Source organism: Salvelinus sp. IW2-2015, linkage group LG4q.1:29, assembly GCF_002910315.2.
Source record: "Salvelinus sp. IW2-2015 linkage group LG4q.1:29, ASM291031v2, whole genome shotgun sequence".
Classification (NCBI taxonomy): domain Eukaryota; kingdom Metazoa; phylum Chordata; class Actinopteri; order Salmoniformes; family Salmonidae; genus Salvelinus; species Salvelinus sp. IW2-2015.
The window spans coordinates 32183700-32202659 of NC_036842.1; the positions used below are offsets into that span (position 1 = coordinate 32183700).

Consider the following 18960-nt stretch of genomic DNA (forward strand, 5'->3'; position numbering starts at 1 on the left):
CGCAGTGCTTGAGACGTCACTACAGACCCGGGTTCGCGACCAGGAGACCCTATGAGGCGGTGCACAATTGGCCAAGCGTCGTCCGGGTTAGGGGAGGGTCTGGCCGGCCGGGATGTCCTTGTCCCATCGCGCTAGTGACTCCTTGTGGCGGGTCGGGCATGATGACTTCGGTCTTGTTTCCTCCAACACATTGGTGCTGCTGGCTTCTGGGTTAAGTGAGCAGTGTATCTAGAAGCAGTGTGGCTTGCCAGGGTTGTGTTTCGGAGGATGCATGGCTCTCGACCTTTGCTTCTTCTGAGTCTGTACAGGAGTTGCAGTGATGGGACAAGACTGTAACTACCAATTGAGGGTAAAAAGTACAAAAAAAGAAATAACACATGAAAAATGAAATACTGCAAAGTATATGGCAAGAAACAGGGCAACTGTGTCTGTTGGCGCCATCATGTCCAGAGAAAAACGATTCCACACTGCTCTCTGCTGATGACAGTAGAGTACTATGAAAACGTGAATGGGATTCTATCGCGAGAATTAATTTCCAAGTAAGGATCGTTGAAGTTTGCTGTAAACAAATGTGCTGTGCAGTTTACCAGATCTCATAGTAATGCTAGTCAGTCATCCAGATAAGCAAACGTTTTGGGCGGTCGACTTTATATCTTGGCTAGGTAGCTAGATGTTGCAGAGCTCGCTGATGCAAAGCTACATTTTAGTCGTAGGACGAAGTTTTAGTTCAGGGTCCGCTTAAACAGTCCGTAATTTGGACCAGTTTGACAAGCCTGACATTGCACTGGAAGCATTTGTTTTGACTTCACTCTCTCTACTTTAACGTTATAAAGAAGAGAAACATGAGCTTTCTATTGTGAGTATTCGTCTCCCACGTATTATTTTGTTCAATGTGCATGCCTTTTCAAGCTAACGTATTAACATAAGCCTATAACATTTTCACGGCTGGCTAACACATATAGCTAGGCTAAGTTTAGCCACAACATGGAAATGCTAGCTAGCTGAGTGTATGTGGAGTGTACAGTAACGTTAGTTAGTTGGATAGATAGATAGATAGGTAGTTAACGTTAACTATCTACTTAGCTAGGTCTGTAGCCGAACGCTGAATTGTACTGTTAAATGCCACGATTTCTAACTAGTTCAGCTAGCTAGCTAACGTTATAACAAATAGCTAGATATTATTATCTATTGCTATCAAGTTGGCTGAATTTGCTATGACTATCTCTCTCTAAATAATTAGCAAATGTGTGGCATCATCACGGTAGCCAGCGAACTAACGTTGCATACAGTACATGCAAGCAAATGGGCCTTAGTTGTTAGCTAGCTACGCAGCTTATCTACTTTGCTATGACTGAAAAGATACGTTTTGCAATCAGAGTGCTATTTTTTTTGTTGTCAAACACGAGTTACATTTTTAACCAAATTGTTAACGTTAGCTGACTATCAAAGAGAGTACTTTGGCCGTTGCAATTTTTTCAGAGGGTGTGTGAGGTCAGCTTTTGTTGAACAAAATATTATATGCTCTTCTATTATATAACAATTTCTTTATTTTAAAGAAATTAGTAGCCTACTGTATCACTCCCTACTTCACTTCCTTTATCTCCCTGCCTGACACACACAAATAGCTAACAAAATGGCTACACGGACTATTTGAGTTGAACCTTGTATTTTATTCTTATTTTGCAGTCTCTATGAACACTCACAGGGCTGCACACTGACACACCAACACACATACAAACACTAACTCAACCATTTGCTCATACATACATAATATGCACATACATTTATACTGACTTTACACACATGCAAACCCACTCACATACAAACATCATATACGCTGCTTCTACTCTGTTTATCATATCCTGATGCCTAATCACCTTACCCCTAAATATGTCTACCTCTGTCGATTCAGTATCCCTGCACATTGTAAATATGGTATTGGAACTGACCCTGTATATAGAATGCTTGCTTACTATATTGTGTTCTTATTTTTTATATATTGTGTTATATATTTTTGTTCTACCTTATGTTAGTTTTAGTATTACATTGTTATTGACTACTGCATTGTTGGGGTTAGAGCTAGCAAGAAAGGCATTACACTGTGCATGTGACATTTATAACTAGAAACACACACACTTGATCCATTTCATTGTCTTTCCAATCTAATTTCTCCCACAGTGGCAATCGGTCATCCAAGACCTTCAAGCCCAAGAAGAACATCCCGGAGGGATCTCATCAGTATGAGCTGCTGAAACATGCCGAGGCGACACTGGGCAGTGGGAACTTGCGCATGGCTGTCATGCTACCCGATGGGGAAGACTTGAACGAGTGGGTGGCAGTTAACAGTAAGGAACACATCCACTTCTCTATCCCCTTAACACCACTAACATAGTGTCAAATCTTGATCCCCTTCTAAGTGTCTACTCAGTTTCAATAGCAGTCTGCAAGGCTGAGGAGTTAATTTCCAGTGAAGAATTGGGCCTTGTATCTGGGAAGGATTTTAGCATAAACTCCTGACCAAAAACTACATTGAATGTTAAACAGAGATGATTGTCCACCCCTGTCGGTGCTTTCTTTGCTGTCTCTGGTTTTCCACCAAGACGGATGACTCGTTCAGCGGATGTCTCACTTCCTCTGGCACACACTGATGACCTAACCCAGTCATTCAGCGGACAAGCTGTCTGGGTTTCTGCTGTGAGATTAGCAAATAGAGAACCAGGCTACGCAAACCTCACTAAGCCAGAGCTGTCTGTGAAAAAGGACGTCCAATTTGTTATTTCTCATGTCTCAGTATAGTAGGTGATGATGGTTTGACAGGTAGAACTTTCAGAGCTTTGCTCTTCTACTGACTTCAATGTGCATAGTAGGTCATGTGTCTTTGAGAGAGGGATGCATGGGCGTCTCAAGCTAATCAGGGGCACTGAGCAAGATTTAATTTCCAGTAGTCTGCTTATCGGGAGAGGTGACTCTGGAGGGCTGAATGATTGTGTGAGAGGGCTATTGTGTCCCCTATGTCTGCCAACACACTAATTAGATCTGAGATCCCACACTATAACTTTTATTTTCTTCTATATGAATGTTGTCTGGAGGATATAAATGCTCTGGAGCTCAGCTCACATGCCCCTCATGATGCCTTGTTATTTCTTTACGTCCACAGCTGTAGATTTCTTCAACCAGATCAACATGCTTTATGGCACCATAACAGACTTCTGCACTGAAGAGAGCTGTCCTGTCATGTCTGCTGGGCCTAAGTAAGTGTGGGGGTGTGGACTTGCTTGCCTTTCTGCCTATGTCATAATGATACATTGCCATTCATGTAACTTTTTTTGTGTAGATATGAGTATCATTGGGCAGATGGTACCAACATCAAGAAGCCGATCAAATGCTCAGCTCCCAAGTACATTGATTACTTAATGACCTGGGTGCAGGACCAGCTCGATGATGAGACACTCTTTCCGTCTAAGATAGGTAGGAGTTCATGTCCATGTTTTGCCATAACCATGTCTACATATTGCATTTCCAGTGAAGCGACACCGTCATCTATCTTTAGTTGTTTTATACCCTGATAAATCTGTATACTTTGTACCTTTGCCCTCAAGGTGTCCCGTTCAGGCGGAACTTTATGTCTGTGGCCAAGACCATCCTGAAACGCCTGTTCAGGGTCTACGCCCACATCTACCACCAACACTTTGACTCTGTGATGCAGCTACAGGAGGAGGCCCACCTCAACACCTCCTTCAAACACTTCATCTTCTTTGTTCAGGTATTGGACCGGAGCCCACTATCAATGTAGTCTGGTTCCCAAGGCTATTATTTCAGCTGTAGGCCTACCCCTTATTGGTAATGGTGTAGTTCTGGCAAGGCTACGTTTAAAAGTTAGATGGATATACCTGGTTCCCAGTCTTTTTATATCTGCTTTAGCTAGCTCATTTGATGATGACTCAGTGGCAGCCAGGCTATCCTCAGTGTATGCGGCCAAGAACTAGAGGCAATGACCCTTTTTACGGTATGACTGAGACATAAAGATGGTAACACTTGATTGGGTTTATGTAGCGCTTTTCCAGATGTTCAAAGTGCTTTACAATCTACAATGTATCTATCACCAATCTGTAGCAATCGCCTGCTTTAATCCAGGTTTTCCTCTCTGTCTCTTTCAGGAGTTTAACTTGATTGACAGGAAAGAGCTGGTGCCACTTCAGGAGCTGATTGATAAACTGACCACCAAGGACAGATAAACCCAGACTGACTTATTATTTTAACTCTATGGTATTCTACTATTATTTTTGCACAGATGTCCCTTCTACCCTGCCCTGCACTGGCTATATGTATACAGCATACGCTAACTTTGGGGAAATGTTCTCAAGAAAGCCAGGTAAGTAAGGAAGAGTCTTACACTGTCATAGACAAAGGGGTTAGACTATGAGGGAGTACTATACTACTGTGTGAGCTGGTATGTGCTCATTATGGTTGCATTAATTTGGACCGATCACCAAAACTGAAATCACTGGTATTTATTAGCTTCCTCTATTTGGTGTATATATATCAGATGCTTCTACAAAACATAGAGGCTATGTAAGAAATAAAGGACTACATAACTATTGTACAAATATTTGAGTATATTGGTCACATTGGTGATAACTGCAACAAAACTCCTTACATTAGGTTGAAGAAATGACCCCATTGCCTAGTCTTGGTATAATGAGATGACTGGATTAAATGGATTGTGGGCTAACCAAAACCCAAATAGACTTCACATAACTCGCCAAACAAGAGTTGATATAAAACCCATCAAACATCCATTGATAAACTAAACAGAGTTGGTATAATCCATCAAACAGAGTTGATATTTCGAAGTGCCTGATTTATGGTTCATGCTTAGCCTCGTACTACCATCCTCATCTTGTGAGCGTACATAAATATGTCAGTGAAGGCAAACATATTTATGTAAGCTTGCGAGTTCAGGATGGTAGTACGAGGCTAGTTCACACTCACTCTCCCACAGAACAACAAAAGAAGTGCACAACATACTGGTGGCTACAAAGGGAACATTTGCCCTCACTGGCTTTCTCTGAGATTCCCATTAAAGTGTTACTTTATGTAACTATAAAAGAGCAGCTTTAATATGAATGGAGAAATTTAAATCTGAGGTTTGGGTCCATGTTTTAATTTGCCTCAATATATGGTCATTTTTGTTGTCTGTTTTCAAGTCAGGTCTAGATACGACTACAGTAGTTTAAACTGTTACAATACCAGTAATGGCAAAAGCTGTATTTGATGGGCCACATACAGTATACAAGTAAAATATTGTCTTTGAGGCCAAGAGCACTGTAGTTATAGCCTGGTCCCAGATCTGTTTGTGCTCTTGCCTTCTCCATTGCTGTCATTGTCAAGTCAAACAGGTTCGGCATGCCAATCAGTGACCGAGAGTTGGCATGATAGCACAAACAGACTGGTACTCAGGCTACCATACTTACTGTACTTTTATAAACAAAGATGGGGTGCTCCCTTGCCCTTTGTCTAACCAGCCATGAAGCACTTTGAACAGTTTCCTGACCTCTTTGCCTGAATGTTTTTCCTTTACGGCAAATATGCTGTCTTATCTTTTAGAAACTACTGAACTACGTCATTTAGGCTCTGTTGCATTATCTTCCCATATAATGTTACTAAAGTGATGAGCCACGTAGTAAACTATAACAGCACATTCAGTGCTATCAGCGTATGCTTCTTTCAATAGTGTGATTTCCTATGCCTTTTGTAAGTTCTGTTGAGTAATGTATTGCCGTGCTGCAGAGGGATGGAATCCAAAATGAAAATGTTTACTATGCAATAATGGTCATGCCACTCTTCAAAGTATAAACAATTTACTATTTTCCATTCATACAGATGGGAGCAAATGCTTTTCTTTCTGTGTGTTATTCAGAGGTAGTGGTGTTTTAAAGTGGTAGATATTGGTACTGAGACACGTTGCTGTTATAGGACTTCACTATAGACCTACTACTATAGTATGCAGTAAGACATGAGTACAATGGAATGTTTAAATGCCATTTTATACTATCTTTTCAGGAAGATTTGATATGGAGATGCAAATAACTTCTGCTATGAAATCCATACTGTAAATACAACAATAAGGACAGGATTTTGCTTTGATATCATATTTTGGTAGCTGGCATGGACTGATAGTTGTAAGTCTATATTAAAGAATGTTATTGGGTCTCTTTTAGAGGTTGTTTCTTTCCTTCTTTTACACCATGTCATATTTCCTTCTTACTTATTTCAATGTGTTATTTTGACATAGCTTTAGAAAATTAACATGATTGTGTTGATCAGAAGGTGGTAAAGTAACAAAGCCATCTGCCATGCTTCTCTGAGAACAAGAAAATGCTTGTTCATCACATGCAATCTTCTGATGACTGAGTTGTAAATATGAATTGCCTAAGGGTGATGAAAGTTACTGAACTGTACAATACTGAATGCTGTTTATGATGGAAATAAAGGTGTTCTTTGACCAGATTATCTTTGTCTAAATTTTTGGGGAAATAAAGTAGCCTAAACCGATTGTCTTCAGTCTCACTTCTCTGCAGAAGAAAGAAGACCTATAGTATCATGTAGTGTATGGCTCGTGTTGATCAAATCATATCCGTTGAATAGGGTCGTTATAACCAGTGGCGCAACAAACAGTAAAATAGTAGGTGGGGCTATATCCCTCCTACCACAAACTTTAGAGAACTCCCATGACAGGCTGCTTACAGTGTGACTAAGAGCTGTTGCCGCCAAAGTTTCAAACATAACGCCACAACGCGCCTTCTGAACCAATTGCATCTGAATTGAAGATACTACAGTCCAGACAGCTGTAACGAAACGTTCGAGTTCAAGAAAAATAGACCAAATATCTAAAAAAGAAAATGTCTCCCACGCCGCCGAAGAGAGCAGGTCCTAGTCTCTTAAACGACACTATGGACAAGACAAAACGAATTTCAATAGAAGGCAACATTGGTAAGTAACGCTAGTTTAAAATGGTCACCAACTTTAATGTAGGAGTGCTAAAAGTAATACAATTGCTATACTGTCCCTAGCTAGCTCGTAACTAAAACGTTTAACTATAGAGCGTGCCTTGTAGCTAGCGTTGTTGATTAAATTAAATAATGTAACGTTAGCTAGCTGATGCGCAGGATAAGTAAAGGATAAAATGACTATGCCAATGTGTTTAATGTCACGCACCAGGGCTTCCGTGTTATTCTAGTGAGAGATGTAGTCACAATACTGTAGTTATTTTCAACTGAAATGTCTTTAAAGATTGTAAATAGATTGTAAAGATTGTAAATAGATATGGTTGAACTTGAAATTGTATAGCAGTCGGGGGTATTGTGGAAATGGAAACTGACTTCAGTATCATTTCCGCAGCGGCGGGCAAATCTACATTCGTGCGCCTTCTGGAAGAGCAGAGCAAAGACTGGGAAGTAGTGCCCGAACCCATCGCCAGGTGGTGCGATGTACAAACACAACACAGCGAGTTTGAGGTACAGTATGCTTATCTGACCGAACTTTCACCCATCCCTCAAATGAGATTGACCTGTGATTAATGAACACACACAGAGACGGTATACATACTGTAATGAAACAGGCAGTAATGAAACAGGTCTCGAACCCTCGACCTTCGAGCCCGAGGTCCGGCGCGCTATCGACTGTGCCGCAAAAGCATGCTCGAACGGCAGCGTCGATTTCCGCGCTTATAAACCCAGGGTCGTTACACTACTCCCTCCTTTCAAAGAGCGCATCCTCGCGCTAGCTTGCGACTCTACGTCTTACAGGAACGCGCTCACCGGCCAAGCACACGCACTGTCCGATCACTTCTGACACCAGTGTAATGAAACAGGCAGGGAGCAGGTCTCGACCTTTGAGCCCGAGGTCCGGCGCGCTATCGACTGTGCCGCAAAAGCATTTTTGAACGGCAGTTTCGATTTCCGCGCTTATAAACCCAGGGTCGTTACAATACTAACCCATGCAAAGAGTTCAACTTCAGATGCTAAGATTGGCCACTTCTTACATGGCTCATGCATACATGTCTGGATCAGGGCTGAATATTTCTGAATGATAGATAAGTGGAAGAGGGTGTTAGTTATCCGCTCCCTCCCTAGTGGTTTAAAGTTCTATCCAGTTGCTAACACCAAGAATTGATCAGAAATTAGATTAGGATTACGTCCCAAATGGCACCCTATTCCCTATGTAGTGCTCTACTTTTGACCAGGGCCCATAGTGCTGTAGTCGTGTAAGTAGTGTACTATTTAGGGAATAGGGTGCCATTTTGAACGTAACCTAGATAACAATCCCTGGAGGAATGAACTGATGAAACCAGTCAGAGAGGAACCCTGAATGTTGTCATAATGGGACAGCTGCTAAAAAGGATCTAGTCAGGGTGTACGGCAAGGGTAAGCAAACCTGTTCCCGGAGTGCCACAGGTAATGCAGGGTATTGTTCTAACTAGGCACCACACCTGACCAACTGGGCTCATTGATCATTTTAATAATTCAATAGTTCAACAGTAAATTCAACAGTTCTGGTCTTCCTTGTCAGTTAAATACAAAAATTAAGTGCCTGCGTCACTCCAGAACCAGGGTTGCCTACCCCTGGTGTACGGGATATTTAAAATGTAAATGTTGTGTAGATACATATTTTTCTGTGTGTGATAGTTCTGTGGCATGATAGACAGCTCTGTGTCATGCCTGCCCTAAGATATCTCAAGGGAGACATCTGAGTATGACTGTGCATTGAGACTGAGTGTGTGTTTTTGGGTTGGGGGTATCGAGATGTTAATACCTTCATACCGTTCCTGTATCATACCGGAGTATACCGTATTACCGGCAGTGCATACAAGGGCCGCTATTTCTTTCCAAATGTATTTATTTACCGTGGGCAGATTTTCTGCTGTAACCTAGAAACGTGATCTTGCAAGCTAGCCACATATCTAGCAAGTTAGCAAACCAAATGCATAGCTGGATTCCTGAGCTGGAGATAATTTATTTGGCACATCGTAGATAGTTAAAGTGGCAGTATGTAACTTTTTGGGGCAACCTGACCAAATTCACATAGAAATGTGAGTTATAGATCTATTATTCCACTTGAAAGCAAGTCTATGAAGCGGTAGATCTGTTCTATATGTGCGCTATTTCTATACTCCCCATTCTTAAGTTTTGTTTTTGTATCTTTTACTTTCTGGTTTGTACACCAGCTTCAAACAGCTGAAACAACAATATTATTGGTTATTGAAAATATATTTCACAGCGGTTTGGATGGTACAATGATTCCTCTACACTATACTATCTTATTTTGTCACATAAACTGAAATTAGGCAAACTATTTGAGTTTTAGCAACAAGGAAATGGCGGTGTTCGGTATTCTAAATCCCCCTGTATACGGTACATACAGTATACTGTCCTAGTCTAGTGTGTGTGTACAGTATGTGCTGTGTTTAGAATAATACAGCAGCTGCCATCTGTCCCACTTTGCACTGGTCAGTGTCTGTTAGAATAGACACCCAGGGGAAAAGATGGCCCCCACCCTGAACAGCTGAGTATGGCGACGGGGCAGGGCACCACTACTGACCACCACTACACCCTGGCTGTCCCACCCAACATACATCACCACACCACAATCTTCAGTTCAATCATGTCAAATATGTCTGTCCTACTATTTCAATTCCTCAATCTACATAGTCAGCTGGTTTTGTCCACTGTAATATCAAGAGGTGTTCTGACATTATTGTTACACCACATGGTGAATAAGTACTATGCCCATCCCCAACACTCTCCCGCCCACCATTAGAATCAGACAGGCTACCTTTGGATGTTTTCATTGAGAAATGCGAGTGGTGCAAAGTACTTATGTAAAAATACTTTAAAGTACTACTGAAGTAGTTTTTTTGAGTATCTGTACTTTACTTTACTATTTATATTTTTGACAACTTTTACTTTACAACATTCCTAATTAAAATGATGTACTTTTTACTACATACATTTTCCCTGACACCCAAAAGTACTCGTTGCATTTTGAATGCTTATTAGCAGGACATAATTTTTTTCAAATTCATGCACTTATCAAGAGAACATCCCTGGTCATCCCTACTGCCTCTGATCTGGCGGACTCGCTAAACACACATGCTTCGTTTGTAAATTATGTTGGAGTGTGCCACTGCCTATCCGTAAATAAATAAAAAAATGGTGCCATCTGGCTTGTTTAATATAAGGAATTTGAAATTATTTATACTTTTACTTATACTTTAAAGTATAATATTTGAGCAATTACATAGAATTTTGATACTTAACTATATTTAAAACCAATTACTTTTAGACTTTTACTAAAGTAGTATTTTACTGGGTGACTTTCTCTTTTACTTAAGTCATTTTCTATTAAGGTATCTTTACTTTTACTGAAGTATGACAATTGGGTACTTTTTCCACCACTGGAAATTGCTACTTAATTTCTAACACTGACCACACCCATGCCGAACTGGAAACACATTCCGTAACCTGTGGTCAGATTGGACCACCTAACTAACCACACACACACATACACACCAATAGAGGCTGCTGAGGGTAGGATGGCTCTTAATAATGGCTGGAACGATGCAAATGGAATGGATTCAACACATGGAAACCGTTTGTTTAATGTATTTGATACCCTTCCACTTATTCCGCTTCAGCCATTACCACGAGCCCGTCCTCCCGAATTAAGGTGCCACCAACCTCCTGTGATAAACACACACACACACACACACACATACACAGAGAGCCTGGCACCACTCTCTGTTCACTCAGTAGTGGTTAGCCTACATCGCGATACTGCAGAATATACACACACACAATACAATATATCTGTGATAACTCTTTGATTATAACTGTATTGCTGTGGTATTTCTGTGGTTGGTATTCTTTGATGTGCAAGGGTATACAGTACATTTAATGGTACTGTATCTCTCTTAGCCTCAGTATTAAACCCACCTTCTCCTCTTTGTCCCCAGGAGCTGACCGTGTCCCAGAAGAGTGGTGGTAACGTGCTGCAGATGATGTATGAGAAGCCAGAGAGATGGGCCTACACCTTCCAGACCTACGCTTGCATGAGCAGGGTCCGCGCCCAGATGAAATCCACCCATGGGAAGCTCAGAGAGGCAGAGAACCCAGTGCAGTTCTTCGAGCGCTCCGTCTACAGTGACAGGTATGAATGAACAGGACATCTCACCAGGAGAGTCAAACTTGGTAACGTTACATGTCGTCTTTGATTGGATGCCAAGGATAGGGTCTAAGATATGATACCAAGGATAGGGTCTAAGATATGATACCAAGGATAGGGTCTAAGATATGATGCCAAGGATAGGGTCTAAGTAATGAAAAGGCGATTGTGGTTGGATATTCGAATCTTCATGGAAAGGATAGGCGTCTAAGATCTTGATACAGGAAGAGGTCTATAGTAATAGATAAAGGAATGGTTCTAGATATATCACAGGATAGGGGTCTGATATGATGCCAAGGACTAGAGGATAGATAGATATATCACCAAGGATAGGGTCAAGATATGATAGAAAGGATAGGGTCTAAGATATGATACCAAGGATAGGGTCGATTGATAAGGAAGTCACATAGATAGGGTTAAGATAATACCAAGGATAGGGTCTAAGATATGATACCAAGGATAGGGTCTAAGATATGACCAAGGATAGGGTCTAAGATATGATACCAAGGATAGGGTCTATAGATATGATGCCAGGATGGGTCTAAGATATGATACCAAGGATAGGGTCAAGATATGATGCCAAGGATAGGTTAAGATATGATACAGATGGGTAAGATTGATACAAGGATAGGGTCTAAGATATGATACAAGGATAGGGTAAGATATGATCAAGGATAGGGTCTAAGATATGATACCAGGATGGGTTACAGATATGAGTGAAGGATAGGGTCTAAGATATGAACCAAGGATAGGGTCTAAGATATGATACCAAGGATAGGATACTAAGATGATGAAAGAGATAGGGTCTAAGATATGATACCAAGGATAGGGTCTAGATATGATACCAAGGATAGGGTCTAAGATATGATGACCAAGGATAGGGTCTAAGATATGAACCAAGGATAGGGTTAAGATATTGATGCCAAGGATAGGGTCTAATATGAAAAGGAAGGGTCTAAGATAGATGCCAAGGATAGGGTCTAAGATATGATACCAAGGATGGGCTAGATATGGATCAAGGATAGGGTCTAAGATATGATCCAAGGATAGGGTTAGATATGATACCAAGGATAGGGTTAAGATAGATGGATGATACCAAGGATGGGTCTAAGATATGATACAAGGATAGGGTGATGATGACCAAGGATAGGGTCTAAGATATGATACCAGGATAGGGTTATTAGATATGTATCCAAGGATAGGTCTAAGATTGATACCAAGGATAGGGTCTAAGATATGATACAAGGATAGGGTCTAAGATATGAACAAGGATAGGGTCTAAGATATGATGCCAAGGATAGGGTCTAAGATATGATACCAAGGATAGGGTCTAAGATATGATCAGGGATAGGGATCTAGGGTATATGATACCAAGGATAGGGTTAAGATATGAACAAGGGATAGGGTCTAAGATATGATACCAAGGATAGGGTTAAGTATGATTAGGATAGGGTTAAGATATGATAGCAAGGGTCTACAAGAATGATCAAGGATAGGGTCTAAGTATGATCCAAGGATAGGGTCAAGATTGACAAGGGGTACGATTGATCAAGGATAGGGTCTAAGATATGATACCAAGGATAGGTCTGTAAGATATGATCAAGGATGGGTCTAAGATATGATACCAAGGATAGGGTCTAAGATATGATACCAAGGATAGGTCTAAGATATGATACTACGAAGGATAGGGTCTAAGATATGATACAGATAGCCAGGTAGAAGTACCAGGAAGTAGATAGTCTGATAGAGATATCAAGGATCTCGGGGTATGAGGGTCTAAGATATGCAGGCGGTCAAGTATAGGGATAGATAAGGATGGGTCGATAAAGATAGTAGATACAGGATAGGGTCTAAGATATGATACCAAGGATAGGGTCTAATAATGATAGGATAGGGTCTAAAGATGATAGGATAGGTTAAGATATGAATGCCAAGGATAGGGTCTAAGATATGATTACAAGGATAGGGTCTAGATATGATACAAGGATAGGGTTAAGATATGACCAAGGATAGGGTCTAAGATATGATCAGGATAGTCTAAGATATGATCAGGATAGGGTCTAGATATGATACGAGGATAAGGGTCTACAGATATGATTCAAGGATTAGGGTCAAGATATGATCAAGGATAGGGTTAAGATATGGATCAAGGATAGGGGTCTAAGATAGTGCCGGCGTGCCTGGGGAGATTGTCGTGTCCAGAGGGCAGACGATGGTGAAAAAAAAGAACTCTATAGAAGAAAAGAAAAAAAACAAGAAAAGAAAAGAAAAAAAAAAAACAATAAAAAGAATAAAAACAAAAAAAAAAAATACAAGCGATAGGGTCTAAGATATGATACCAAGGATAGGGTCTAAGATATGATACAAGATGGTAAGTGTCAAATAGGGTCTAAGATATGATGCAAGGATGGGTCTAAGATATGATGCCGGGGTCAAGATGATGATAAGGATAGGTACTAGATTGATCAAGGATAGGTCGTGAATGTGATCGCAAGGATAGGGTCTAAGATATGATACAAGGATAGGGTCTAAGATATGATTACCAAGATAGGGTCTAAGATATGATGCCAAGGATAGGGTCTAAGATTATGATACAAGGATAGGCTCTAAGATATGTGGCAGGATAGGTTAAGATTGATCAAGGATGGTCTAAGATATTGATACAAGGATAGGGTTAAGATTGATCAGATGGACTGATTGATCAGGATAGGGTCTAAGATATGATACCAGGATAGGGTCTAAGATATGATACCAAGGATAGGGGTCTGTAAGATATATAAGTAAATATACCAAGGAAAGATAGGGTCTAAGAGACGAGTATATGCCAGGATAGGGTCTAAGATATGATACAAGGATAGGGTCTAAGATATGATCAAGGAATAAGGTCTAAGATTAGTACCAGGATAGGGTCTAAGATATGATGCCAAGGATAGGGTCTAAGATATGATTAAGGATAGGGTCTAAGATATGATACCAAGGATAGGGTCTAAGATATGATACCAAGGATAGGGTTTAGAGTTTTTCAAGGAATAGTTCTCTAATGTTTAGACACACTCTATCTGTTTTGTTGTTGGTGTGTTGTTTCCAGTCATTTTTGTGTTGTGTTGTGGTCGAGGAACATTTTTTGTTGTGTTCTGTTGTAGGAATCTTTTGTTGTTGTGTGTCTGTCCAACAGTCTTTGTTGTTGTGTCTGTGGTCCGGACATACTTTGTTGTTCGTTGTTTGTAGCAGAACTGATTTGTTGTGTGGTCTGTGTCAGGAAAGCTTGTGTTAAGTTGTGTTGTGTCAGGACAGTTTGGTTGTTGTGTGTGTTCGTGTCCAGAGTAATAAGCTTTTGTGTTGTTGTGTTGTGTCAGAATGATTTGTTGTTTCGTTGTGTCTGTGTCAGGACAGCTTTTGTTGTGTGTTCTTGTTGCTGCAGAAAGTATGTTGTTGTTGGTTCTGTGTCCAGATGTTTTGTGCAGAATTGTGTTGTTGTGTCGTGTGTCCGAAAACGTTTGTTGTTGTTGTGCTGTGTCGGAACATTGTTGTTGTTGTGTCGTGGTCCGGACAGTGCTTGTTGTATGTTCTGTGTGCAGAAACAGATTGGGTTGTTGTTGGTCTGTGTCCAGGACAGTATTTGTTGGTGTTGTGTCAGACCGATTGCTTTGTATGTTGTAGGTTGTGTCAGGACAGCTTTGTTGTTGTTGTTTGTGAGAACAGATTTGTTGTGTTTGTTTGTGTCAGAAACAGATTGTTGTTGTTGTGTCTGTGTCAGAACGATTTGGTTGTTGTTGTGTCTGTGTCCAGGAACAGCTGTGTTGTGTCTGTGTCCAGGAACAGCTCTGTTGTTGTTGTGTCTGTGTCCAGAAACAGATTTGTTGTTGTTGTGTCTGTGTCCAGGAACAGATTTGTTGTTGTCGGTTTCATTTCAGTCATTTTAACATTTCAGTCATTTAGCAGACGCTCTTATCCAGAGAAACTTACATTACTGAGTGCATACATTTGACCTTTTTCATACTGGTCCCCCGTGGGAATCGAACACACAACCCTGACATTGCAAGCGCCATGCTCTACGGGACATCAGGTACATCTTTGTTGTTGTTGGGTCTGTTTCCAGGTACATCTTTGCGGCAAACCTGTATGAGAGTGAGTGTCTGAACGAGACAGAGTGGTCCATCTACCAGGACTGGCACGGCTGGCTCCATAAACAGTTTGGAAAACACATCGAGCTGGATGGCATCATCTACCTCCGAGCCGCACCAGAGGTCAGCAATTAATTTGACCTCACTACATGTTCATCAGGAACATACCGTACAAAACATTTAAATTACATTGTAGTCGATTATATAGTGTAGCCTATTGTTTTCTTTACGTACTGGTATACACCTCATGCTAAAAAGAAAGAAAAAAACATTAAATTAAGGTACACTTATACCTGTGTGGTAACAATGTAATTACACTGGTCTTTGTGTGTGTGTAGAGATGCATGGAGAGGCTGCATCGGAGAGGCAGAGAGGAGGAGCAGGGCATTCCACTGGAGTACCTGGAGAAACTTCACTTCAAACACGAGAGCTGGCTGCAGCACAAAACCATGTGGTGAGAGGAAGGGAGGGAGGGAGTGTTGGTGGTATTGTAAGGGAGGGAGTGTTGATGGTATTGGAGGAAGGGAGTGTTGGTATTGTGAGGGAGGAAGGGAGTGTTACGGAAGGGAGTGGGTTGAGGCAGGGACGTGTGTCTGCGCATGTGTGTGTCGGAGCATTAAATAAAATGCTTAAACTTTTACATTTTATAGATGGATGTAACCTCGTATCCAGGTTATTGCGCACATCACATGTAAGGCTGGGATATCAACCACTCAAAGTTGGCCTTAGTGGGAGTGACCATAAAATTCTATGGGAGTGATCTAGTGAGTAAAGTATATGTCATTGTCACGTTCAAATAAATATCGGACCAAGGCGCAGCGGATGTTGAGTTCCACATAATTTATTAAATAAAGTGAAACTTAGCAAAGACAAAAACAAATAAACAATAAACTAACAACGAACCGTGACTACAGAGATGCTACGTGCACTAATTCAAAACAATATCCCATAAAACACAGGTGGAAAAAATGCTACTTAAATATGATCCCCAATTAGAGACAACGATAGCCAGCTGCCTCTAATTGGGAATCATACAAAANTCCCATAAAACACAGGTGGAAAAAATGCTACTTAAATATGATCCCCAATTAGAGACAACGATAGCCAGCTGCCTCTAATTGGGAATCATACAAAATCACCAACATAGAAAAACTAAACTTAGACACCACATAGAAATAAATAAACTAGATCACCCCCAGTCACGCCCTGACCCACTTCACCATAGAGAAAAAATGTCTCTCTATGGTCAGGGCGTGACAGTCATCATTTAATTTGAGGGAATCACACGAGTATACGGGGGAGGGTTAGGGGGAAGGTGTTGTGGGACATGATTGGCTGGTAGATAAAACCAATTAATCTCCCTGTATTGGCTAACGAAGGCCAAGTTTGATGTGTTGGTCCACCAGACTTCATGCATTTGGGTGGAAGTCTGGGAACAAGATTAAGGTGGATGAGACAGGAAACAGGCTTGTTTCTAAGGTCTATTGTGAGCTTTGAATTTCCTTACAAAGATGGATGTCTTCCCTTACAAAGTCATTTCTGCTTAAACCCTCAGTTGCTTTTTACAACAGAAGCCTCCCCACTGCTTGGGTTGTGAGGGAGAAAAAATAGAGTTTGAACAAAAGCATTGGAATTGGCCCAGCCATAGCCGCTGGGCTGGCTTGGGGATATGAGGGACAATGAAGGTCATTAGAGTGTGCGGGATTTAGCGCAAAAACGCACCTTTCCCCAAGCCCAGTCCAGTGGCTATGGCTGGACAAAACCCACATGTTTTCGTTCAAACAAAGAAAATGTATCTCTCACAACACAAGCAGTGGGGCGGCTTCTGTGGGGAAAAGAAACTGCAGATCAGGGCTGGGATCCGCAGTTGCTTTTCACAACAGAAGCTGCGCCACTGCTTTTGTTGTGAGAGTGAAGAAATAGAGTAGGGCTGGGCCAAACCCCTGTTTTTCCATCAAACTCTATTTTTTCTCTCTCAACACAAGCAGCTTCTGTTGTGAAAAGCAACTGCAGATCCAGGCTTTAAAGGAAATAACCTTTAAATAACAAGGAAACAACCATTAAGAAGCCTGACCTGAGTAAAAAAGATGTAGTTTATTGCATAAGCTGTGTGTGTGTGTGTGTGGTGTGTGTGTGTGTGTGTGTGTGTGGTGTGTGTGTGTGTGTGGTGTGTGTGTGTGTGTGTGTGTGTGTGTGTGGTGTGTGTGTGTGTGTGTGTGTGTGGTGTGTGTGTGTGTGTGTGTGTGTGTGTCTTGGCGTTGTTGTCACTACCATATGTCCTGTTTCCCTCTTGGCCCTGACCACACAGCATGGAAGTTATAAGTATTTGAATAACGTGCCATTCTGACGCTAGATGTTAACGAAGATTTCCAAGAGTTGACAAGGTCAAGGGTGCGGACATGGGTGGAAAAGGTAAAGAATACAGCCCATTTGTTTTTTCATGGAAATTGGGTAAATGTTTTTTAATGTAGCAGTGTGTTTTTCAGAAGTAGCTAGATGTGACTATATTTAGCTGCTATTTTGTTAAGGAAACATGCTGTTTGGAGGCAGTAGTGAAGAAAACATCCTGTTACACTGACTACTGTCAAATTATTAGTAGAGGGATGTTTGATAAAGATACGCACCCACAACCCACACCCAGCACCCACACACACACCACACACAACACACACACACACACACACACACACACACACCACACACACACACACACACACACACACACACACACACCACACAGCACAAACACCTCAACGTTTTAATTTAAATGGAAATGAGGCCTGAGGAGCTGCTAATGTAGCCGTTTCATGTTGAGGGTTAACACAGATGCTACAACTGATATCAAAAAAGCCATTAGTAAAACACACACACACACATTGAGGTAAATTGTTCCTGCACTTCCTGTCCAGTTGTAGTACTGTCATCCTCTCGCACGTCCAAGCTTTGCTCCATATTGTGTCCACATCAAATGCTTAGACTGACCTGACACACAAATTACATTGACGCTAATCCATATTCATTGTGTGCTAACAGCTTGTTATGTGCTTTTCATCCAGGTCAAAGAGTTTCTCAGTACCTTGTAAACATTAGCTGATGACATCACATCCTGCACTGAAGGGGAGCCAGATGTGAGGAGACATGTGGAACCTGACACGCTTTTTTGTAATGAATGATTTTGATTATTTGTATATATTATTTTTACAGAATTTTAAATGTTTCGCACTGCATGGGTACTATAATGATTTTGTATAGCTTGGTTTCACTTTCATGGCGTGTGGTGTTGTTATTTAAGCAATATGAATGAGAAGGGGAGAAAACATTGATATGTATTTCATCATTGGTAATCATTTGGACGGTTTAATGAAAACCTAAAATAAAATAGGCCTGCCAGTATGAGGGAACCTAAGGATGTTTTGTGTGATTCTTGTGGAAACAAAAATTCCCTGTGGCCCTAGGTCCCTGCAAACCCTACCTGAAGTGCTGTGCATAGCATATGCCCAGAAGATGGAGCTATACTCAACTACCTGGTATGGAGGGTCAGAGTAAGCTCAGCAAACTGCCTATAATCTACAAAATGAAATAGGTTGTCACAGGTGAAAATGTGTACTTGTAA

At 41.1% G+C, this 18960-nt stretch overlaps 2 protein-coding genes across 2 annotated transcripts; both read left to right on the top strand.

Annotated features, from left to right (window-relative positions):
* Positions 1-742: 742 nt before the first annotated feature.
* Positions 743-4714, top strand: LOC111961823 (MOB kinase activator 1B). The gene is made up of 6 exons (XM_023984385.2): positions 743-856; positions 2179-2345; positions 3158-3251; positions 3335-3468; positions 3600-3763; positions 4158-4714. The coding sequence occupies exons 1-6, from the start codon at positions 843-845 to the stop codon at positions 4233-4235; spliced, it is 651 nt and encodes a 216-aa protein (XP_023840153.1). The 5' UTR covers positions 743-842; the 3' UTR covers positions 4236-4714.
* A 2029-nt stretch (positions 4715-6743) lies between these two features.
* Positions 6744-18753, top strand: LOC111961824 (deoxycytidine kinase-like). The gene is given in 8 exon segments (XM_023984387.3): positions 6744-6993; positions 7402-7517; positions 11015-11208; positions 15323-15470; positions 15686-15801; positions 17664-17686; positions 17689-17759; positions 18404-18753. Coding segments are annotated over 8 exon segments (786 nt in total). The 5' UTR covers positions 6744-6902; the 3' UTR covers positions 18431-18753.
* The last annotated feature ends 207 nt before the right edge of the window (positions 18754-18960 follow it).